This window comes from Ranitomeya imitator, chromosome 2, assembly GCF_032444005.1.
Source record: "Ranitomeya imitator isolate aRanImi1 chromosome 2, aRanImi1.pri, whole genome shotgun sequence".
NCBI classification, from domain to species: Eukaryota; Metazoa; Chordata; class Amphibia; order Anura; family Dendrobatidae; genus Ranitomeya; species Ranitomeya imitator.
In genome coordinates, this window is record NC_091283.1 from 280,022,876 (window position 1) to 280,047,621 (window position 24,746).

At 43.8% G+C, this 24,746-nt stretch overlaps 1 protein-coding gene across 1 annotated transcript in view; it reads left to right on the plus strand.

Annotated features, from left to right (window-relative positions):
• LOC138663166 (zinc finger protein 271-like) overlaps positions 1-6,576 on the plus strand; it is an 82,458-nt gene extending 75,882 nt beyond the window's left edge. The window contains exon 7 of the mRNA XM_069749315.1: positions 2,426-6,576. Coding sequence (XP_069605416.1) covers positions 2,426-3,381 — 956 coding nt within the window. The 3' untranslated portion in view covers positions 3,382-6,576. The remainder of the gene's footprint in view (positions 1-2,425) is intronic.
• The last annotated feature ends 18,170 nt before the right edge of the window (positions 6,577-24,746 follow it).

Here is a 24,746-nt window from a genome sequence, read left to right on the forward strand (position 1 = left end):
CAGTATACAGTGTATCTTGTCAGTGTACAGATATACACTGACTCTCCGGTGACGCCTCTAGTTGAAGTCTTTCATCTTTGCTTTTCTTCAACCAGCACAGACCGCAAATCGCTTCTTCCAGCCAGGCCTCGTCTCTGTAGAAAATAACATACAGTTACCTAGAGCACCAATTCCAGAGCACATTCCCCACTTTTTTCCTCAACTTCTAAACTTTGCAGCTGAATACAGACTTTTTTCAAAGTTTATTAAAAAATTGTGCCATTTTCCTAGACCTGTAGCATCTCCATTTTTCGTGATCTGGGGCTGGTGAGGGCTAATTTTTTGCTTGCTGAGCTGAAGGTTTTTTTTTTTATACAATTGTGGTGTATATACAATGTTTTGATTGCCTGTTATTGCATTTTATGAAAATGTAGCAGCGACCCAAAAACCTAATTCTGGCATTTTGAATTTTTTTTCTTGTTTTGCTGTTTTAGTTATTGGATTCATTCTTTTTTTTTATATTGATAGATCGGGCAATTCTGAACTCGACGATACCAAATATGTGTATATTTATTTAATTTTTAGGTTTTTTAATTATTGTGAATGGCGCAAAACGTGTGTGTATAGATAGATATTTTTAAATCTTTTTTTTTTTTTGCATGCTTCAATAGTCTCCATGGGAGCTGCAGTACTTTGATCACCTCTGCTACACACAGACGATTATCAGATCGCCTGTGTGTAGCAAAAATGCTCACTTGATTTGTGCGCCAACCACGGGGTGGCGCTTATAGCAATCTGGCAATGACAACTACAGAGGTCTGCAGCAGACCTTTGGTTGTCATGCTGACTCATCGGTGACCCGCGACTATGTGACGGGGTCACCGATGGGCGGGATTAGTGACGCGCTTCCTGTAAGCGCAAGTTAAATGCTGCTGTCAGAGATTGACAGCGACACTTAATTAGTTAACAGCCGTGGGTGGATCGCGATTCCATTCGTGGCTGTTGCGGGCACATGTCAGCTGTATCGATCAGTTGTCATGTGCCCAGAAAGGTGTGGGCTCAGCGCCAGAGCCTGCAACAAGCATGGAGAGTCCGACGTGCGTATTATTACATCATATGTCAGAAAGGGGTTAATATATAATTAGTTATTATACAACCCACCATTCCAAATATAAATTGTAATCCTTCACTGTGCCCCCCAACTATAAATAGCCATTTTCCCCACCTAATAAATGTATAAATTAATTAGCAGCTAAACCCCCCCCCCCCCACACACACACACACACACACACACACACACACACACACACACACACACACACACACACACACACACACACACACACACACACACACACACTCTCAGTTCATTATCACTTTTTGTACCCCACCCTCAAGTCATTATTATTTTCTTTGCCCATTTTTCAAGTTTAGACTACCCCTTTAATGCCAAGGTATCTGTTTCTTACCATTGTGTTTCTCCCCTGTGGTCAGCACTGTGCTAAAGTGTATTTAGGTGTCCCTAATGAAAGCGGAAAACTGCTAGAAAACCGCCTGGTGTCCTAATATCATTGTCTACCCATTCTTGCTCAATTGAGAAATTGAGATCTTTTTTTCCCATCACAGGTTTAGTCAATTACTTAATTTTGCTATTTTAAATAGAAATGTTATAAAATGACAATAGCCTTAAAGGGAACCTGTCACCCCGAAAATCGCGGGTGAGGTAAGCCCACCGGCATCAGGGGCTTATCTACAGAATTCTGTAATGCTGTAGATAAGCCCCCAATGTTACCTGAAAGAGGAGAAAAAGACGTTAGATTATACTCACCCAGGGGCGATCCCGCTGCTGGTCCGGTCGGATGGGTGTCTCTGGTCCGCTGCGGCGCCTCCCATCTTCATTCCAAGACATCCTCTTCTGATCTTCAGCTCCGGCGCAGGCGTACTTTGTCTGCCCTGTTGAGGGCAGAGCAAAGTACTGCAGTGCGCAGGCGCCAGGCCTCTCTGACCTTTCCGGCGCCTGCGCACTGCAGTACTTTGTTCTGATGCCGGTTGGCTTACCTCACCCGTGATTTTGGGGTGACAGGTTCCCTTTAACAACATAAAATAACTTATTTTATTGCAAATAAATTTATTTTATTCTTGGCAGGTTTCTTTAACAGAAACTCGGAGGACTATCTGATATCCTCAGATTGTAAATCAGAAGATCATGCTATCACACCAGATATATATGAGGAGCATGTCATTGTTTCAGATGTACCCTCAGCCCTTCACAGCATTGACTTATCATTTGGGCAACAGATGCTATCTTCAGATCTATCAAAGAATGTTAAGCAAAGTAAAAGTTACAGAAGTGGTGGTAAAGAGCAAAGAGCTTCCACAGGGGAGAAGCCTTTTTCATGTTCACAATGCTGGAAATATTTTAACTATAAATCAGATCTTGCTATACATCAGAGAATTCACACAGGGGAGAAGCCATACTCATGTTCAGAATGTGGGAAAAATTTTAATCGGAAATCAAATCTGCTTGAGCATCAAAGAATTCATACAGGGGAGAAGCCATATTCATGTTTAGATTGTGGAAAATGTTTTACATGGAAGTCAACTCTTGCTGTACATCAAAGAATTCACACTGGGGAGAAGCCATTTTCATGCTCAGAGTGTGGAAAACTTTTCAACCAGAAATCAGATCTTATTAGACATCATCGAATTCACACAAGGAAGAAGCCCTTTTCAGTTTCATGTTCAGAATGTGGGGTATCTTTTAAACGGAAATCAGATCTTGTTACACATCAGAGAATTCACACAGGAGAGAAACCATTTTTATGCCCTGTGTGTGGGAAATGCTTTAACCACAAATCTAATCTTGTTACACATCAGAGAACCCATACAGAAGAGAAGCCCTTTTCATGCTCGGAATGTGGGAAATGCTTTAAGGCTAAATTTGATGTAATTAAACATCAAAGAAGTCACACAGGGGAGAAACCATTTTCATGCCCAGAATGTGGAAAATGTTTTAATCGAAGATCAAATCTTGTTGAACATCAAAAAACTCACACAGGGGAGAAGCCACATTCATGTTTGGATTGCGGAAAATGTTTTAAACAGAAATCAACTCTTGCAATACATCAGAGAATTCACACGGGGGAGAAACCATTTTCATGTTCAGAATGTGGAAAGTGCTTTAGCCATAAATCAGCCTTTGTTATACATCAGAGAAGCCACACAGGGGAGAAGCCATATTCATGCTCAGAATGTGGGAAATGTTACAGGGGTAAAGTAGATCTCGTTAGACATCAAAGAAGTCATACAGGAGAGAAACCATATTCATGCCCAGAATGTGAGAAATGTTTTAATAGGAGATCAAGTCTTTTTGAACATCAAAAAAACTCACATACAAGCTAAGTCATAATTATTTTCTGTATGTTCAAAATATTTTACCAACACATCACCACTTTATAACCCTCAATTAGCGCACACTGGGTGGTAGACATTTTTTTTTAAAAAAACTTAAATTTAATACATGGATTATACCAAATATATAAGTTAACATCAAAATGATATGTCATCAAAAGTAAGGGAATGCTCTTCAGTGAATGATGATGATAACAATTCATGTACTATCGTGTGCAAATGTAAAAAGAAATAAACTAAAAAGGCAAAAAGTGGAAAAAAGAAACAATGTTCTCATTGGTTTTGTGATAAAATAACATTATTCCGCAGGTGATTGAGATTAAGAGGATGCCAAATTTCAACATGGGATTTCTACTCTTCTGTTATCTCCTATACAGCATCTGTACTATGTAGCTATGTATTATGCCAGGAATTCAGGCAAAAGGGGATAAAATGTTTCAGAAAACCTCTGTACTCCAAGCACTTTGTTTTAAAAATCAACAAACTGAGCTTTACTTGCCCTCCCCGGTCCACCTCTGAATATTTTTTTTTTTATAATTGTGTTTTATTTAATTTTTCAAATCTAAAGTTACCGAAAGACAACATAAAGAAATAGAAAATACTCAAAGTATTCTGAAACATTGAAAGAAGAAATATAAGCCGGCTTACCCGTGATGCATAAACCAAACTTCAGGAGCCCGGACCCACTGTGTCCAGGGGTATAAAGTCTAAAAAAGAAGAGAATGTCCAGCTTCACCGAATCCGTAAAAAAGAGTTTTCTTTAGGCTACTTTCACACTAGCGTTTTTTTTAATACGTCGCAATGCGTCGTTTAGGGGAAAAAACGCATCCTGCAAAGTTGTTTGCAGAATGCGTTTTTGCCCCATAGAGTAACATTACCGACTCATTGCGACATATTGACACACGTCGCAACCGTCGTGCGACGGTTGCGCCGTGTTGTGGCGGACTGCCGGGAGCAAAAAACGTTGAATGTAACGTTTTTTGCTGCCGACGGACCGCTTTTTCCGACCCCGCATGCGCGGCCGGAACTCCGCCCCCACCTCCCCTTCTTCTTATTCTGAAACATTACATCTTAGTTTGACGTGGTAATCTATCAATAACAGAAAATGAACTCAACACTGAAGAACCCTTATCCTGCAGCAGGCATTATACCTTGACAATGACAAGACCAGACACTGACACATAAGGGGAGGGAAAAAGGAAGAGGTAAATCTATTTCAGCCTCTAATACCAGGACTACCTTTCAGAAATGTTGAACTTGATGGACCTAGGTCTTTTTTCAACCTATGTAACATTAATGGTTCCTTTGTACTCACTATGTGTCCAATGGAGTACAGACCGCTTCCAAACATTCGATTGTGTTATTCAATAGAGCCGTGTATTCTATACTTGGATACGCTCTTGCAACTAATTATTTGAAGGGAGCCACCTCTGAATCTTTAACATTGCACCCTGAGTCCGTTATTATCTCCAGAGCTGATGTCACGTCAACAGAGCTGCTAATAATCAGTGAGGTCCGCGGCTCGAGCCATCAACTGAAGCAGAGTGACTTATCTGATCCCTTGAACTAAGGGGCACCCTAGTCTATCCCTGTCCCCCAGACTACTCTGGAAAATGGATACACCGGGGTCATGTACCTTGCTATGTTCCTACTCCCCCACACAGGAAGGTGTAAGGCTCAAGTGTTGTAGGATGACACTATCCACATGGACAGACAAGGGTAGACAGACTGTATTGAAAGAAAACTGCAAAAGTACTCTAAAATTAACAGAGTGGACATAGGGGAGGGATATGTAGGAGAGGCCAAATATGAGATCAGGATAAACGTACAAACCAGCTCTACACAACAATCTCCTGAGCAACTCTCCAAACACTGAATTTCTTTTCTAACACCTAACTAGGAAGTAGAACTATCTCTGACATCTCCCAAATGCCAGTGGTGAGCTTATAAACCAGAGGGGAGAGGCCAACACTCAACAGCTGAGGCAATTCAGAATGGACAGCTCCATAAGATGGTGAAACAGTTCTAATCAGTGCCGGATTTCGCGTGACCAGATGATGTGATCTTGCCCCTCTTTCTCGTGGTAAGCTGTCAATATCACGTCAAGGCGGCAGACATTAACAGAAACTGGGAGCAATGGTAGAGACTCAGCCCTGGGACAAGGATTTTTTCAAACAAACTACTGCCAGGGGTTTTTCAAAACCAGGAAACTCCTTTTAATATTAAGGCAGTACAAACAGTGTTTTCTATACCAAACTGAATTTTGATTTTGGCCTTCTAAACAATACAATGATCCCAAGCATAATTCAAAATCTAACAACACTTGGTTTCAGAAAAAGTCCAGGAAGATTCTTTCGCTATGAAGAAGGCAGTGGAAAAGTGTAACATTATAGCTTATGTTTACTAGAACCTATGACTGGCCTACCGCCTCAATGCATTAACCTAACGATCCCTGTGTGGCCTATTTATATAAAAAAAAAAAATCAGGTTCCTCGCATCATGTTCTCATTCACTTTATGCAGTTAATAGCCCTCTGTGTCTGTACTGCTACATACTTAGGCAGTTAACTGGTTCATGCAGCTTTACATGAACACCCGAGCCTTACACTATGGCCGGTCCGAATAACTAAAGCAATTGTTACCATCCACCTCTCGTGTCTCCCCTTTTCCTCATAGTTTGTAAGCTTGCGAGCAGGGCCCTCATTCCTCCTGGTATCTGTTTTGAACTGTATTTCTGTTATGCTGTAATGTCTATTGTCTGTACAAGTCCCCTCTATAATTTGTAAAGCGCTGCGGAATATGTTGGCGCTATATAAATAAAAATTATTATTATTATTATGATTGGACCTTGACACGAGGAACTAACTCTGTTTGCTGTATTTGTAGTTTGGATTTTATTTTTCTCCTAATATGGTGCAATTTGCATCTCCCTGATGATTTTTCCTTCCTCTACATGTAAACCCTAGGCCTATAGGTTTAATTCAAGGGATTTGTGTCTTCTTTCAACTTTAAAACTATATGACTAAGGAACCCAAGAGTATTCGAAAACCTGAAGGCCAATCAATGCGTATGAGAACTGGTCAAAGACTCCTCAGGAATGTTGCCAGATGTCTGCTATCTGGCTGTGCATCGTGTTTGCAGAAGATCATAACAGCAATAAGATTCTCTACTAAGCACAAGTGTCATGAAGGGGTTGAATAATGCTGACTGCAGTTGTCAATAAAAGTGGTACATTGTGTTGAATTTCAAGAAACTACTTTGTATACAGTCCTGTAGTTGGTTGCCACCATTGTAAAAAGTCAGTTTGTGAAATTTATTCATTAATCATCTGTAAGTTGTATTTTTGAAAAGTGGAGCTTTTATCAACCATGATAACTTGGCCACCAAATGTTGGACAACATACAGTTACAGAACAGTAGTCACGGAAGTGCTGAGGTGCACAGTGTAAAAATGTCACCAAAGCTCTGCTGACTCAATAATTACAGAGTTTCAAATAAAAACAAAAATTGCATCAAGAATATCCTGACATGGGTTTCTGTATGAGCATGGCATGGATGAGTAGTTCCATGCAAGCCTTGCATCACCAAGCATACTGCATTACTGCACTAGAAATATGAAAAAATTAGAGCGTTTAGCGCATAATTTGGCCAATTCATGTGTAGGTCCATTACCCCTACACACAGAGAGAGAAATTTAGTCTAAGAAGAGGTTTCACAGGTACCCATTCAGATGAAAACGTTTATTCTCAGCGAGGAAAGGAAAGTTTAGGACCTGGTATACGAGAGATGCCCTAATGTGGCTACCAGGTACACATGAATTGGCCAATTTATGCGCTAAACGCTCTCATTTTTTCATATTTCTAGTGCAGTAATCCAGTTCAATTTTCACGTTTGCATGTTTTAGCGCCGCAGTGTGCTGCCTTATTTATTTGACTGTATACGAGTTGGTGACTCTAGGTACAGCACCTGTTCACACTTAGTCTATATTTGGATATGACGGTCAGTTTTTTGAAATTTGTATGCACTGCCTGCAGGTAACACCACTGCTTCTTCCACTGTTTTGCGTAAAAGCCAATTCCCAGTACACTGTGCATGTGAAGATGCCTCTAGCCCTGCACCTGTTGTGGCCCACAGTCAAGCAGCATCATCAGCAAGCCCGTCCACGTCCTTGTCCCAGCACAGCCTTCAGTTGTCTATAACCCAGTCTTTGGAACGCAAGCGGAAATACCCAGTCAACGCCCCACAGGCCACAGTCCTCAATTCTAATATTTATCCTCTGCTTGCGCTAGAAATGCTGCCTTTTAGGCTTGTTGAGACGAAAGCTTTCTGCAACCTGATGGCGGTGGCCGTCCCAAGGTACTCGATCCCGAGTCGCAACTATTTCTATCGGTGTGCCGTACCAGCATTACACCAGCGTGTGTCCCACAACATTACTCGTGCCCTCAACAATGCTGTTACAGGGAAAGACCAACTAACCATGGACACACAGACAAGTGCTTGTGGGCAGGGACGGTACATTTCACTGACGGCACACTGGGTTAACATAGTGGAAGCCGGGACCCAGTCGGACCTTGGGATGAAACACATCTTCCCCATGCCGAGGATTGCTGGCCCTACGTCAATCAGGGTTGTCTCCACAGTCTACAGCTCCTGCACCACCTCCTCCTCTTCATCCTCATCTCTAAAATCAACACATCAGTCAGAAGCTGGAAACACTGTAGCACTGCCTCAGCCAAGCGGCAACAGACTGTGCTGAAGCTAATCTGCATAGGTGACAAACCACACAATGCAGAAGAGTTGTGGACAGCACTGAAAGAGCAGTCAGATGTTTGGATGACACCGCTGAACCTACAGCCAGGCATGGTCGTGTGTGACAATTGCCATAACCTGGTGGCAGCTCTGAGGCAAGGTGAGCTCACACACGTACCTTGCTTGGCACATGTGCTTAACCTCGTGGTTCAATGTTTTCTGAAAAGCTACCCCGAACTGCTTGATCTGCTAGTGAAAGTACGCCGTCTGTCTGTCCATTTTAGAAAGTCAGCTACGGCTTCAGCTGCCCTTGCTGTGGTTCAGCAGCTTTTGCAGCTTCCAGCTCACTGGATGGTGTGTGATGTCCCCACGTGCTGGAACTCTACGCTGCTTATGTTGGAAAGGCTTTGCGAGCAGAAGAGAGCAGTTGTTGACTACCAACACCAACAAGGCGTCGATATTCAGTTTTTTAGACTCCACACATAAAACCTCAGGAGTGGACATGGATGTCCGACATATGTACCATCCTCCAAAACTTTGAGGACTGCACCAAGATGGTGAGCGGCGATGATGCCATAATTAGCATCACCATCCCACTTCTCAGCATTCTGAAAACCTCTCTTCTCACAATTAAAGAGGATGCATTGCAGGCAGAGCACGAGGACATGGAGCAAGGAACCATACAGGGGGATTACACTCAGCCCAGCCTCATGTCTTCTCATCGTGGATTGGTAGTCAATGAGGAGGAGGAGGAAGAACAGAAGCTACTTTCATGCACTATAGATGTTACTACAAACACAGCTGTCATATCGTCTGTTCAGTGGGGAAGGCCTGAGGACAGGGAGGAGGAGGATGAGGAACAGGAAGACAGTCAGTCGTCCTGTTGGTGAGGACACAGAAGTCTTGCCCGTTAGCAGTCTGGCACGCATGGCTGACTTTATGTTGCGCTGCGTTTCACGTGACCCTCGCATTATACAAATATTGGGTGACACTTATTACTGGTTGGTGACACTTCTAGACCCACACTACAAGGAGAACTTTCAATCTCTTCTACCAGAGGCAGAGAGGTGTACTAAAATGTTGCAGTACCAGAGGGCCCTTGTAGCGGAATTACTTAGAAAATTCCAATGTGAGAACGCTGGCGGCAGATGTCAGAGTTTGTTGTACAACCAAGGTGTCCAAGCGAGAGACAGAAGTGCAATCCAGCTCAGGCAGGGGAACAATGGCAAAGTTCTGGGACCGTTTTCTCAGATTCTCCCATCGTGACAGCACAGAGGCAAGGGGTGATGTCACAAGAAGTGCAATGTTTGGGAAGATGCTGAGGAAGTACCTTGCAGATCATACAAATGTCTTCCGTGATTCCTCTGTGCCTTTTAATTATTTTGTATCCAAATTGGACAAGTGGCATGAACTAGCTCTATGCCTTGGAGGTCCTGGCCTGCCTTGCTGCAAGTATTCTGTCAGAGCGGGTTTTTAGTGCCGCTGGTGGAATTATAACAGATAATCGCATCTGCTTGTCAACTGAAAATGCTGACAGGATGACTGTTATAAAAATGAACAAGGGCTGGATTGGGAAAGACTTCTGTACACCACCAAGTGAAAACAGCAAAACATAACCTCAAATACATTCTCTCTATTGGGGAGGTGTATTCTCATGCACCACTTCACAACCACACATGGGTATACGCTTCCACATTTGGTCTGTTTGTTGTTATCATCATCCACAACCACTAGATGACCAGGGTGAATGTGCTCTGTACTGTTATAGGCAGATGAAGTTTGGTCACGGGGCTGTGAAGGCACTATTTTATTTTGTAAACAGGACCACACATTGGGAAATTGAGTATTACATTACATTGGGCCTACTTCTTAAGTCTGTCTCCTGCAATGTGTCCTGTTGTGAGTTCTGTTGTCGGGCTCCCTCCTGTGGTCATGAATGGTACTTCGGCTGGTTCTGTCCATGGACTTTCTCTGGTGGCTGTGGGTATTTCTGAGTTTCCTTCCTCAGGTGACGAGGTTAATTCGTTAGCTGGCTGCTCTATTTAACTCCACTTAGATCTTTGCTCCAGGCCACCTGTCAATGTTCCAGTATTGGTCTAGTTCACTCCTGGATCGTTCTTGTGACCTGTCTTCCCAGTAGAAGCTAAGTGACTGCTTGTTTTTCTCTGGTTTGCTATTTTTCTGTCCAGCTTGCTATTTCTATTGTTCTTGCTTGCTGGAAGCTCTGGGACGCAGAGGGAGCGCCTCCGCACCGTGAGTCGGTGTGGAGGGTCTTTTTGCGCCCTCTGCGTGGTCTTTTTGTAGGTTTTTGTGCTGACCGCAAAGTAACCTTTCCTATCCTCGGTCTGTTCAGTAAGTCGGGCCTCACTTTGCTAAATCTATTTCATCTCTGTGTTTGTATTTTCATCTTTACTCACAGTCATTATATGTGGGGGGCTGCCTTTTCCTTTGGGGAATTTCTCTGAGGCAAGGTAGACTTAATTTTTCTATCTTCAGGGCTAGCTAGTTTCTTAGGCTGTGCCGAGTTGCATAGGGAGCGTTAAGCGCAATCCACGGCTATTTCTAGTGTGGTTGATAGGATTAGGGATTGCGGTCAGCAGAGTTCCCACGTCCCAGAGCTCGTCCTATATTATCAGTAACTATCAGGTCATTCCGTGTGCTCTTATCCACCAGGTCCATTATTGTCCTGACCACCAGGTCATAACAGTGTCCTTCACCTGCCACTAGATCACTAGGGTGAACGTGCTCTGTACGGCGCATTTTGGGCAAGGGGGCTGTGATGGCAATAGTCTATTTTTAAAATAGGTACCCCCATTGGGGAATTGTTTGGCAGCTCATGCACTGCATTGCAAGTTTCACAGACACACACCACTACATTGGGCCTACTTCTTAACTCTGTCTCCTGCAGTGTGTCCTTCACCTGCCACTAGATCATCAGGGTGAACGTGCTCTGTATGGTGCATTTTGGGCAAGGGGGCTGTGATGGAATTAGTCTGTTTTTAAAATAGGTTCCCCCATTGGGGAATTGTTTGGCAGCTCATGCACTGCATTACAAGTTTCAGAGACACACACTACTACATTGGGCCTAATTCTTAACTCTGTCTCCTGCAGTGTGTACTTTACCTGCTATTAGATCACCAGGGTGAACGTCCTCTGCACGGTGCATTTTGGGCAAGGAGGCTGTGATGGCACTCTTTTATTTTGAAAGAAAAGGATCCTACATTGGGGAATTGGGCATGACATTACATTGGGCCTACTTCTTCATTCTGTCTCCTGCAATGTGTCCTTTAACTGCCACTAGATCACCAGAGTGAATGTGCTCTGTGCAGTGCATTTTGGGCAAGAGGGCTGTGATGGCACTAGTCTATTTTTAAAAAAGGTACCCCCGTTGGGGAATTGTTTGGCAGCTCATGCACTACATTACAAGTCTCAGTGACCCACACCACTACATTAGGCTTACTTCTTAACTCTGTTTCTTGCAATGTCTCTTGTTAAACTGCCACTAGATCACCAGGGTGAACGTGCTTTGCACTGTTATAGGACGGTGAATTTTGGGCCAGGGGCCTGTGATGGTTCTAGTATATTTTTAAAAAAGGTATCCCACGTTGGTGAAACCACATCCTTGTTGGCAAAGACTTCATAACATTTGTGTACCTTAAAGAGCTCCCTAAAAAGCTCCTTTTTGTGTTGCCTGGTTGCTCACATTGGACACAATACACTTTATATAAATTTGAGAAAGCAATGCTGCTAGTATGGCTCAGTAGTTCATTCAAAATATAGCTTTGTCCACTATATTAGTTTCTCTCCTTGAGAGCCATAACTTTGGCTGCGTCAAATGTACAAATGGTAAATATACAAATGGAGATTTGTAACCAAGATTAAAATACTGTATACTGAATGCATTCAGACAATCACATAGACAGATGATCATAGTGACACAATCTTGATAAATGTTTGTTTATTCACTTCACAAACAGTTCTAAGCCTCTGTTTGCTGTTTCTCATTGTAAAACATTAAGGTTTACTGAAACTCTGCCTGTGGTGGTTTGACCTAAATCCTTGTGGCTTTTATATTCTAGGGGTTTATGGCCCCTCGTCTGGTGACTCCATGATATCTCAGTTTCATCCAATCTTGAAAAGTGGCCGCTTGAAGGTCTGGGTGAAACTAAAGTTACTACATAGTGTAAATCACTATATAAGACCAGAGAAACATGACTAAGACAGATGCCAAAACTGGGCTACCTGTACATGTACAGTGTGCTGATACCTGAATAATTGGGGATGACCATGCAGTGTAGGTAATCTCCCAGGGGTTCTCTGTCTTGGTGTTGCTTCTCTGATATTCCAGATGGATGATGTTTAAAAGCCTCTTGGTGATGATCTAAGTATACTGTATGTAGTTAATCTTCATATATACGTAATCACTATATTTATTTAATCCTTAAATGTACTTATTAACTTGTGTATGTTAACATATGCAAAAGTGTACGCACTCACACTATTCAATCATACTATTCCTTGAATTTTGTAGTTTGCAATAAAATTGCGTTGTATTGCAAGTAATAGACTTTTACAAAGCCGTATGTGAACCTTAGTGTTAAAAACATGGCAAATAAAATTGCCAATTTCTCCTGTAAATAATTGTGCAAAAAAGGAACCAACATATCATCAACATAAAAAATACGAGTGGATTTTCATGGGCCCATCCAGTATGTGGGTTCAAAGGCGTAATGGGGTGCATATGACTGACTATGCAGCAGAGCTGGCCTTGCTGCCAATGTGTAAAACAAAGGAGTATGGAGCACAAAATGTATATTGTGAAGTGGATTTTCATGGGTCCATCCAGTATGTGGGTTCCAAGGCGACATGGGGTGCATATGACTGACTATGCAGCAGGGCTGGCCTTGCTGCCATTGTGTAAAACAAAGGACTATGGAGCACAAAATGCATATTGTGAAGAGGGTTTTCATGGGCCCATCCAGTATGTGGGTTCAAAGGCGTAATGGGGTGCACATGACTGACTATGCAGCAGGACTGGCCTTGCTGCCAATGGGTAAAACAAAGGAGTACGGGAGTACAAAATGCGTATTGTGAGGTGGATTTTCATGGGCCCATCCAGTATGTGGGTTCAAAGGCTTATTGGGGTGCATATGAATTGGTAGCAGGGCAGGCCTTGAATTCAATGCAACACTTTTTCAGGAGTTCCCCCTGGACATCTTATGACAGGGGTATTGTGGTGCGTCGTAAGTCTTGGCAGTCCATCCACTCACAGCATAGGCTACAACAGCTTAGGAGACCCACTGTTTCTTAGTGACCCTTCAAGAAGATTAATGCCGCCTAATGCCCCAGTAAAAATAGGCTCTGTGACTATGAGTCCCTCCTTCGTAAATGGAACAAGATGGGTCTGTTTATGTGTCAGACACCATATGGCCTGCTAGGGTTGTTAAATGTTTCAATGACATTTCCCAGTGAATGCATTTCTAGTGGTTGAAAGCAATGTTAAAGTTGAAAGTTACAAATCTCGTTACATCACCTATATTTGATTTTTTTGGTGTCTTATTATACAGTAGGTTATTGCGATTAGAGTGCTTCACGTGATGGTATGCTCGCTTAACACTCCGACCACTATACCCCCTTAAAAGAAACCGTGATTTCAACTCCTCCGCCTTAGTCTCAAAATCCGCATCTGTAGAGCAGATCCAGTGGAGGCAGAGGAATTGACCCACTGGGATGGCTTGAATCATGTGGTGCGGATGGCATGAAGAGGCATGTAACAGAGTATTGGTAGCCATCTGTTTCCTAAAAATATCAGTCTGAATTAGACCAGATCTATCCTTGCGAATGGTAACATCTAAGAAGTCAATTCGTTCTGAATCCCACACCGGATGTGTATTAAGATCATTGTTATTCAGAGATGATATAAACTGCACAAGGTCGACGGCAGTGCCCTGCCAGACAAAGAAGATATCGTCAATGTAGTGCTTCCATAAAAGGACACGATCCATTGACCCCTGTTTGTCAGACAGGAACAGATCCCTCTCCCACAGCCCCAGGATAGGACGGCGCAAAGGCCACACCCATGGCTGTACCGTGGAGCTGTAGGTAGAAAGACCCTTTAAAGACAAAAAAATTATGAGTGAGGGTGAACTCTAATAGCTGATGAGGTCCCTCATGGATGTAGGAAGATTGGACATACCCAGAAAAAACCGGACCGCACAAAGGCCGTCCGAATGGCGAATGTTGGTATAGAGGGACTCGACATCAACTGAAGCCAGAAGAGTATCACCCTCCAAACACAAACCGTCGACCTTCCACAGTAGATCCCCAGTGTTCTTGAGGAACGAAGGAAGATTATGTACCAGTGGTTGGAGATAATAGTCAATCCACCTGTTGACGTTTTCAAGAAAATTACCCCTCCCAGACACGTTGGGTCTGCCGGGTGGTCGACGATTTGTGGTTGGAGGGTGATACTCTTCTGGCTTCAGATGATGTCGAGTCCCTCTATACCAACATTCGACATTCGGACGGCCTTCGTGCGGTCCAGTTTTTTCTTGGTATGTCCAATCTCCCTACATCCATGAGGGACCTCATCCTGGAGCTATTAGAGTTCACCCTCACTCATAATTTTTTTGTCTTTGAAGGATCCTTCTACCTACAGCTCCAGGGTACAGCCATGGGTGCGGCCTTTGCGCCGTTCTATGCTAACCTGTTCCTGGGGCTGTGGGAGAGGGATCTGTTCCTGTCTGACAAACAGGGGTCAATGGATCGTGTCTTTTTATGGACGCGCTACATTGACGATATCTTCTTTGTCTGGCGGGGCACTGCCGTTGACCTTGTGCAGTTTATATCATCTCTGAATAACAAAGATCTTAATATAGGTCTCACCCCGGTGTGGTATTCAGAAAGAATTGACTTCTTAGATGTTACCATTCGCAAGGATAGATCTGGTCTAATTCAGACTGATATTTTAGGAAACAGATGGCTACCAATACTCTGTTACATGCCTCTTCATGCCATCCGCACCACATGATTCAAGCCATCCCAGTGGGTCAATTCCTCCACCGGATCTGCTCTACAGATGCGGATTTTGAGACTAGGGCAGAGGAGTTGAAATCACGGTTTCTTTCAAGGGGGTATAGTGGTCGGAGTGTTAAGCGAGCATGCCATCGCGCGAAGCACTCTAATCGCAATAACCTACTGTATAATAAGACACCAAAACAATCGAATGTAGGTGATGTAACGAGATTTATAACATCATACAATCCCCAATATGAGAAAGTGCATGCAGCAATTAAGAGGGCTTGGCCCATTTTAAAAGTTGATCCAATAATTAAAAAATTACTTCCTGACAATCCTTCGATTACATTTAGACAAGCTAAAAATCTTTGCGACCGGCTGACACGGAGTCACTATGTTGGCCAGCCAGTGTCGACATTTCTTGATAAGATGTGGCTGTGTACCGTGCGGTAGTTGTGTTGCCTTCCCTAATATAGAGAGGTGTAGGGGGCACTAAATCTTATGTGATTAAACAGAGTATATCGTGTATCTCTCGATACATGATATACTATGCAACGTGTCCGTGTGGTTTGATTTATATAGGGTTGACCACAAGGCAACTTAAAGTTCGTGTTAGAGAACACGTATTGGGGATACAGGCGTCGGCCACATGCACGGACACGGCCACCCTTAAGACATTACCGCGACACTTCAGAGAGTTCCATCAATGTGATGCCACAGGACTGAAAGTTCGCGGTATTGAATATTAATATCAGGGGGGGTAACTTTACTTAACGTCTGGCCCAAGCAGAGACCAGATGGATCTGGACATTGCAGACCATCCATCCGAATGGGTTAAACGAAAATATATCTTTTGCGCCTTTTCTGTGACTCAATTTTGCTGTGCACAAGGGTGGTGAATACTTGTGGCAAGTACATTGTTTTTAATTGTGTTTATTTTATGTTTTTACTCATTTTGTTATTTGTATATGATATCTATAGATGCATCGGTTATTTGAAGTTCTGGCTGGATGATGAAGTTTCGTTTGGAGACAGCTACCAGCATTACCGGCTACCTATTCTTCTATGAACATTTCAGCCTATATGAGAATTTTTTATGTATGGACTGTGTTTCTCTATAGATAGATATATATATGGTACATCGAGGGTTTGGTAGTTATTTATTATGAATAGTGTGATGCACTTTATCTATGGTTTCTTATGTTATCATTTATCTGCAAATTGTCTTTTTGATCAATGTTTAATGTTATTCTATTATTGTATTTTATTATCTATGTTGGTAAATCTTAGATGAAGGCACTATTGTATGGATATATATTTATATATATGGGCGTACCTTTGTTGTTGCGTATTTTGTATATATTGTTTCTTTATGTGTGTTTTCACCTATATTTATGTCTTGTTGTTGATGGACAAGGATTGTATTATGTTTTTCCATCTGCAATATAGATATTATGGTGGGCAGTGGTATTGCCCTTTTCTTTGCCCTCCTCTGGTATGGCCGTTTCTATACTATTATGCCACGCATGTGCAATGCCCACATCCTGCCTGTTCTGGCGTTCCCGCGGCCGCCTGATGTAGGATCACGTGGGGCCCCACGTTTCCTGTCTCGGCTAGCGATGTGGACGCTGAGCGTGGCGGGTACAGCGGGCGGTGCATCATGTGAGAGTGGGAATTTCCAGTACTGCGGGATAAATAGATGCCTATGGCATTATTTTCCAGTGCTCCCTGAGGAAGGAGCTCTATGCTCCGAAACGTGCATCGGGATGGACTCCTGGCTTCCCACTGCTGCACATACAAGGTATTATTGCTGTATACTCATGTGACTTGGCCATGATTGGTGCGGTGTTATTTAGTTGCAGTATATAGGGATACTGATCCTTCGATTTATATGGCTATTTGTCTTCTATATATTATATCAATGGTATTCTTGTGCAGTGATGTGGCCTTGGAGTCTTTGGGCAACTTGTACCGCCACATAGTGCTTTACCTTCCCCAATTGTTGTCCATTTAGCTGTTCCTTTTTTGACTAGTTTTACTGGATATTGAATAAATTTATACATTTTATGGGATTATTTGACTGCGTGCTTGTGATGATTTGTACATTTAGTTTTGGCAGTTATCCCTATTAGGGTCCTGGCATACATGCAGGTGACACTTATAATGAGTTTGCTGTGGATGAAAGACCGAATTAATGTTCCGTGCATGCAAAATGTATGTGACAACTCTATTATTCCTCCTGTACGTTGCACTAAAGTTGTTAAGGATGACAGTGATAACAACATCTGTCACTACTTTATCAAGCAATGCCACCACCTGAACCTTCTCCAGTTTTGTGAATGCTCGTTTCCTGATAATCTAGCAGTTTAAACAGGCTGCCCTGTTGTGAATTCTGTGGCAGACCTCCCTCCTGTGGTCACAAGTGGTACTTCGGCTGATTCTCTCTGGGAGCTTCCGTTTGTGGAGGAAAGTGGTACTGCGGCTTCTGAGTTTCCTCCCTCAGGTGATCTGGTGAGGTCGTTAGGTGCTTCTCTACTTAACTCCACCTAATGCTTTGATCCTGGCTTCCTGTCAATGTTCCAGTGTTGGACTTGTTTTTCCCTGGATCATTCCTGTGGCCTGCTGCTCTGCATAGCTAAGTGCTTCTTTGCTATTTGTTTGCTATTTTTTCTGTCCAGCTTGTCTATTTGTTTTGCTGGAAGCTCTGGGACGCAAAGGGTGTACCTCCGTGCCGTTAGTTCGGTACGGAGGGTCTTTTTGCCCCCTTTGCGTGGTTTTCTTTAGGGTTTTGTGTAGACCGCATAGTTATCTTTCCTATCCTCGCTCTGTTAAGAAAGTCGGGCCTCACTTTGCTGAATCTATTTCATCCCTACGTTTGTCTTTTCATCTTACTCACAGTCATTACATGTGGGGGGCTGCCTTTTCCTTTGGGGTATTTCTCTGAGGCAAGGTAGGCTTATTTTCTATCTTCAGGCTAGTTAGTTTCTCAGGCTGTGCCGAGTTGCATAGGCAGAGTTAGGCGCAATCCACGGCTGCCTCTAGTGTTGTTTGGAGAGGATTAGGGATTGCGGTCTGCAGAGTTCCCAAGTCTCAGAGCTCGTTCTATTATTTTGGGTTATTGTCAGATCACTGTATGTGCTCTGACCGCTATGTCCATTGTGATACTGAATTGCCTATCACAACAGTACAGGAAGCCAAAAGTGCTAATGATTCTCAATAGAGGGAAAAAAGAACTTCTGAGACCATTTTTTTTTCTTTGCACTGTGTTTTGCCTTTTTTTCCCCCTAGACATTTGGGTGGTTCAGGACACAGGTGTAGCAATGGACATTAAAGGTCTGTCTTCATGTGTGGATCAGCTCACGGCAAGAGTTCAAAATATTCAAGATTTTGTGGTTCAGAATTCTTTGTTAGAACCGAGAATTCCTATTCCAGATTTTTTTTTTGGAGATAGAACTAAATTTCTGAGTTTCAAAAATAATTGTAAACTATTTCTGGCTTTGAAACCTCGCTCCTCTGGTGACCCAGTTCAACAGGTTAGGATCGTCATTTCTTTTTTGCGTGGCGACCCTCAGGACTGGGCATTTTCTCTTGCGTCAGGAGATCCTGCATTAAGTAATATCGATGCGTTTTTCCTGGCGCTTGGATTGCTGTACGATGAGCCTAATTCAGTGGATCAGGCAGAAAAAAATTTGCTGGCTCTTTGTCAGGCTCAGGATGAGATAGAGGTATATTGTCAGAAATTTAGAAAGTGGTCCGTGCTCACTCAATGGAATGAATCTGCGCTGGCAGCTATATTCAGAAAGGGTCTCTCTGAAGCCCTTAAGGATGTCATGGTGGGATTTCCTATGTCTGCTGGTTTGAATGAGTCTATGTCTTTGGCCATTCAGATCGGTCGACGCTTGCGTGAGCGTAAATCTGTGCACCATTTGGCGGTATTACCTGAGCTTAAACCTGAGCCTATGCAGTGCGATAGGACTTTGACCAGAGTTGAACGGCAAGAACACAGACGTCTGAATGGGCTGTGTTTCTACTGTGGTGATTCCACTCATGCTATCTCTGATTGTCCTAAGCGCGCTAAGCGGTTCGCTAGGTCTGCCACCATTGGTACAGTACAGTCAAAATTTCTTCTGTCCGTTACCTTGATCTGCTCTTTGTCATCGTATTCTGTCATGGCGTTTGTGGATTCAGGCGCTGCCCTGAATTTGATGGACTTGGAATATGCTAAGCGTTGTGGGTTTTTCTTGGAGTCCTTGCAGTGTCCTATTCCATTGAGAGGAATTGATGCTACGCCTTTGGCCAAGAATAAGCCTCAATACTGGACCCAGCTGACCATGTGCATGGCTCCTGCACATCAGGAGGTTATTCGCTTTCTGGTGTTGCATAATCTGCATGATGTGGTCGTGTTGGGGTTGCCATGGCTACAAGCCCATAATCCAGTATTGAATTGGAAATCCATGTCGGTGTCCAGCTGGGGTTGTCAGGGGGTACATGGTGATGTTCCATTTCTGTCAATTTTGTCATCCACCCCTTCTGAGGTTCCAGAGTTCTTGTCTGATTACCGGGATGTATTTGATGAGCCCAAGTCCGATACCCTACCTCCGCATAGGGATTGTGATTGTGCTATCAATTTGATTCCTGGTAGTAAATTCCCAAAAGGTCGACTGTTTAATTTATCCGTGCCTGAGCACACCGCTATGCGCAGTTATGTGAAGGAATCCCTGGAGAAGGGGCATATTCGCCCGTCATCGTCGCCATTAGGAGCAGGGTTCCTTTTTGTAGCCAAGAAGGATGGTTCGCTGAGACCTTGTATAGATTACCGCCTTCTTAATAAGATCACGGTTAAATTTCAGTACCCCTTGCCATTGTTATCTGATTTGTTTGCTCGGATTAAGGGGGCTAGTTGGTACACCAAGATAGATCTTCGTGGTGCGTATAATCTGGTGCGAATCAGGCGAGGCGATGAATGGAAAACTGCATTTAATACGCCCGAGGGTCATTTTGAGTATCTAGTGATGCCATTCGGACTTGCCAATGCTCCATCAGTGTTTCAGTCCTTTATGCATGACATCTTCCGAGAGTACCTGGATAAATTCCTGATTGTGTACTTGGATGACATTTTGATCTTCTCGGATGATTGGGAGTCTCATGTGAAGCAGGTCAGAACGGTTTTTCAGGTCCTGCGTGCTAATTCTTTGTTTGTGAAGGGATCAAAGTGTCTCTTTGGTGTGCAGAAGGTTTCATTTTTGGGGTTCATCTTTTCCCCTTCTACTATCGAGATGGATCCTGTTAAGGTCCAAGCCATCCATGATTGGACTCAGCTGACATCTCTGAAAAGTCTGCAAAAGTTCCTGGGCTTTGCTAATTTTTATCGTCGCTTCATCTGCAATTTTTCTAGTATTGCCAAACCATTGACCGATTTGACCAAGAAGGGTGCTGATGTGGTCAATTGGTCTTCTGCTGCTGTGGAGGCTTTTCAGGAGTTGAAGCGTCGTTTCTCTTCCGTTCCAGGTCGAGGTTGATGCTTCTGAGATTGGAGCAGGGGCTGTTTTGTCGCAGAGAGGTTCTGATTGCTCAGCGATGAAACCATGCGCTTTTTTTTCCAGGAAGTTTTCGCCTGCTGAGCGAAATTATGATGTGGGCAACCGAGAGTTGCTGGCCATGAAGTGGGCATTCGAGGAGTGGCGTCATTGGCTTGAAGGAGCTAAGCATCGCGTGGTGGTATTGACTGATCATAAGAACTTGACTTATCTCAAGTCTGCTAAGCGGTTGAATCCTAGACAGGCTCGTTGGTCGCTGTTTTTTGCCCGTTTTGACTTTGTGATTTCGTACCTTCCGGGCTCTAAAAATGTGAAGGCGGATGCTCTGTCTAGGAGTTTTGTGCCCGACTCTCCGGGTTTGTCTGAGCCGGCGGGTATCCTCAAGGAAGGAGTAATTGTGTCTGCCATCTCCCCTGATTTGCGGCGGGTGCTGCAAAAATTTCAGGCGAATAAACCTGATCGTTGTCCTGCGGAGAAACTGTTTGTCCCTGATAGGTGGACGAATAAAGTTATCTCTGAGGTTCATTGTTCGGTGTTGGCTGGTCATCCTGGAATCTTTGGTACTAGAGAGTTAGTGGCTAGATCCTTTTGGTGGCCATCTCTGTCGCGGGATGTGCATACTTTTGTGCAGTCCTGTGGGATTTGTGCTCGGGCTAAGCCCTGCTGTTCTCGTGCCAGTGGGTTGCTTTTGCCCTTGCCGGTCCCGAAGAGGCCTTGGACACATATCTCTATGGATTTTATTTCGGATCTTCCCGTTTCTCAAAAGATGTCGGTCATTTGGGTGGTCTGTGATCGCTTTTCTAAGATGGTCCATCTGGTACCCTTGTCTAAATTGCCTTCCTCCTCTGATTTGGTGCCATTGTTCTTCCAGCATGTGGTTCGTTTACATGGCATTCCAGAGAATATCGTTTCTGACAGAGGTTCCCAGTTTGTTTCGAGGTTTTGTCGAGCCTTTTGTGGTAGGATGGGCATTGACTTGTCTTTTTCCTCGGCTTTCCATCCTCAGACTAATGGCCAGACCGAACAAACCATTCAGACCTTAGAAACATATCTGAGATGCTTTGTTTCTGCCGATCAGGATGACTGGGTGTCCTTTTTGCCTTTGGCTGAGTTCGCCCTTAATAATCGGGCCAGCTCGGCTACCTTGGTTTCGCCATTTTTCTGCAATTCTGGGTTCCATCCTCGTTTCTCTTCAGGACAGGTTGAGTCTTCGGACTGTCCTGGTGTAGATACTGTGGTGGACAGGTTGCAGCAGATTTGGACTCATGTAGTGGACAATTTGACCTTGTCCCAGGAGAAGGCTCAACGTTTCGCTAATCGCAGACGCTGTGTGGGTCCCCGACTTCGTGTTGGGGATTTGGTTTGGTTGTCATCTCGTCATATTCCTATGAAGGTTTCCTCTCCTAAGTTTAAGCCTCGTTTCATTGGTCCGTATAGGATTTCTGAGGCTTCTTAATCCTGTGTCTTTTCGTCTGACCCTTCCAGATTCTTTTTCCATAAATAACGTATTCCATAGGTCATTGTTGCGGAGATACGTGGCACCTATGGTTCCATCTGTTGACCCTCCTGCCCCGGTTTTGGTGGAGGGGGAGTTGGAGTATATTGTGGAGAAGATTTTGGATTCTCGTGTTTCAAGACGGAAACTCCAGTATTTGGTTAAATGGAAGGGTTATGCTCAGGAAGATAATTCCTGGGTTTTTGCCTCTGATGTCCATGCTCCCGATCTTGTTCGTGCCTTTCATGTGGCTCATCCTGGTCGGCCTGGGGGCTCTGGTGAGGGTTCGGTGACCCCTCCTCAAGGGGGGGTACTGTTGTGAATTCTGTGGCAGAGCTCCCTCCTGTGGTCACAAGTGGTACTTCGGCTGATTCTCTCTGGGAGCTTCCGTTTGTGGAGGAAAGTGGTACTGCGGCTTCTGAGTTTCCTCCCTCAGGTGATCTGGTGAGGTCGTTAGGTGCTTCTCTACTTAACTCCACCTAATGCTTTGATCCTGGCTTCCTGTCAATGTTCCAGTGTTGGACTTGTTTTTCCCTGGATCATTCCTGTGGCCTGCTGCTCTGCATAGCTAAGTGCTTCTTTGCTATTTGTTTGCTATTTTTTCTGTCCAGCTTGTCTAATTGTTTTGCTGGAAGCTCTGGGACGCAAAGGGTGTACGTCAGTGCCGTTAGTTCGGTACGGAGGGTCTTTTTGCCCCCTTTGCGTGGTTTTCTTTAGGGTTTTGTGTAGACCGCATAGTTATCTTTCCTATCCTCGCTCTGTTAAGAAAGTCGGGCCTCACTTTGCTGAATCTATTTCATCACTACGTTTGTCTTTTCATCTTACTCACAGTCATTATATGTGGGGGGCTGCCTTTTCCTTTGGGGTATTTCTCTGAGGCAAGGTAGGCTTATTTTCTATCTTCAGGCTAGTTTGTTTCTCAGGCTGTGCCGAGTTGCATAGGCAGAGTTAGGCGCAATCCACGGCTGCCTCTAGTGTTGTTTGGAGAGGATTAGGGATTGCGGTCTGCAGAGTTCCCAAGTCTCAGAGCTCGTTCTATTATTTTGGGTTATTGTCAGATCACTGTATGTGCTCTGACCGCTATGTCCATTGTGATACTGAATTGCCTATCACAACACTGCCCATTCCCATTTGGACAAGAAAAATGCTTGTTTGTTAGGTATAATTTTTAAGCTCTCGTTCTTGGCAGCATATCTATGCTTCTGTGTGCACAGAACAATCTACTACTTCGTCTTCTATCTGCTTGGTTGACCTGTCTAAACAGGACATTAAAAGACTGATATGCTTATGTCATGAGGTCAATTTACAAGATTATCGTGAATAAGTGTTCATAGAAATGCTCACTTCACCATAATCTTGCACCCTAAACAGGCTGCCGCTCACTCGATGAACAAGCAACACTTGTTAATTGGGTGAAATTACCATATGTTTTGTGCTGCACAAAAGAACTCTCTTGGCAGCACATCATCCTGTGTAAACAGGAATCGCAATACCAAGAAGGTTTACAAGCCTTAAGGTACCGTCACACTCAGCGACGCTGCAGCGATATAGACAACGAGCCGATCGCTGCAGCATGGCTGTTTAGGTCACTGTAGAGACGTCAAACACAGCAACACCAGAACGATGCAGGAGCGATCCAGTGACGTAACGGCGACTCACTTAATGTTCTCGCTGGTTGTTAGCTCCATGTAAAAACATTGCTGACATCGTTGCTTTTGCTGTCAAACATGCCGCATCACGCCGACCTGACAACGAAATAAAGTTCTGGACTTCTAGCTCCGACCAGCGATGGCACAGCGGGATCGAGATCGCTGCTGTGTGTCAAACACAACGAGATCGCTATCCAGGACGCTGCAACGTCACGGATCGTTGTCGTTCTCGTTGTAAAGTTTCTGAGTTTGAAGGTACCTTTAGTGTATGTGCACTAAACGATCTATCACAGATTGTTCAGTGTGCATCTAAAGAGCGGGTAGCCTATGTAAACAAGCTGTTTAATGACCACCGATCAGCGAACAAGTGGCTGATTAGCTGTTGTTTAGTATACCTGGTTGGTTTATGAAAATGGACCAATATTCAAAAGCAGTCATGATTTGCCCCATTTTTTTTTTTGCGAGTTTTAGGCACTTTCTGCTACTGGTCCAACAAGTGGGTGTGGCTGTGCTGAAAAGGGTGGTAGCCTTTAGCAATTAAAAGTTTGCCCACAAATACAGCTGGCACAAATTAAGTTAACCATTGTGTAACCTTAGATGGTCTAAAAATGCTGTACATTTTTCAAACAGCATGAGACCGTTTTATAAAGCATTAGACAGTATTAATACATCTGATTCACAATTTGCTTGTTTTTTAAGTCACTTTCCATTTTTGTCTTGTATTAAATGCCTAATTGAATTCCCATCCCGCATCTTTGGCACCTGGTCCTCAGCCAATAAGCATGCGGGATTGTCTGTGAGTCACTGTAATACCGTAGCCATCTTGGTAGTGCCATTACTGTGATTGGCTGGCTGTATGACATAATCGGGGATTAGAAAAGAACAGGTGCCGCCTGGCTAGGCACACTGGT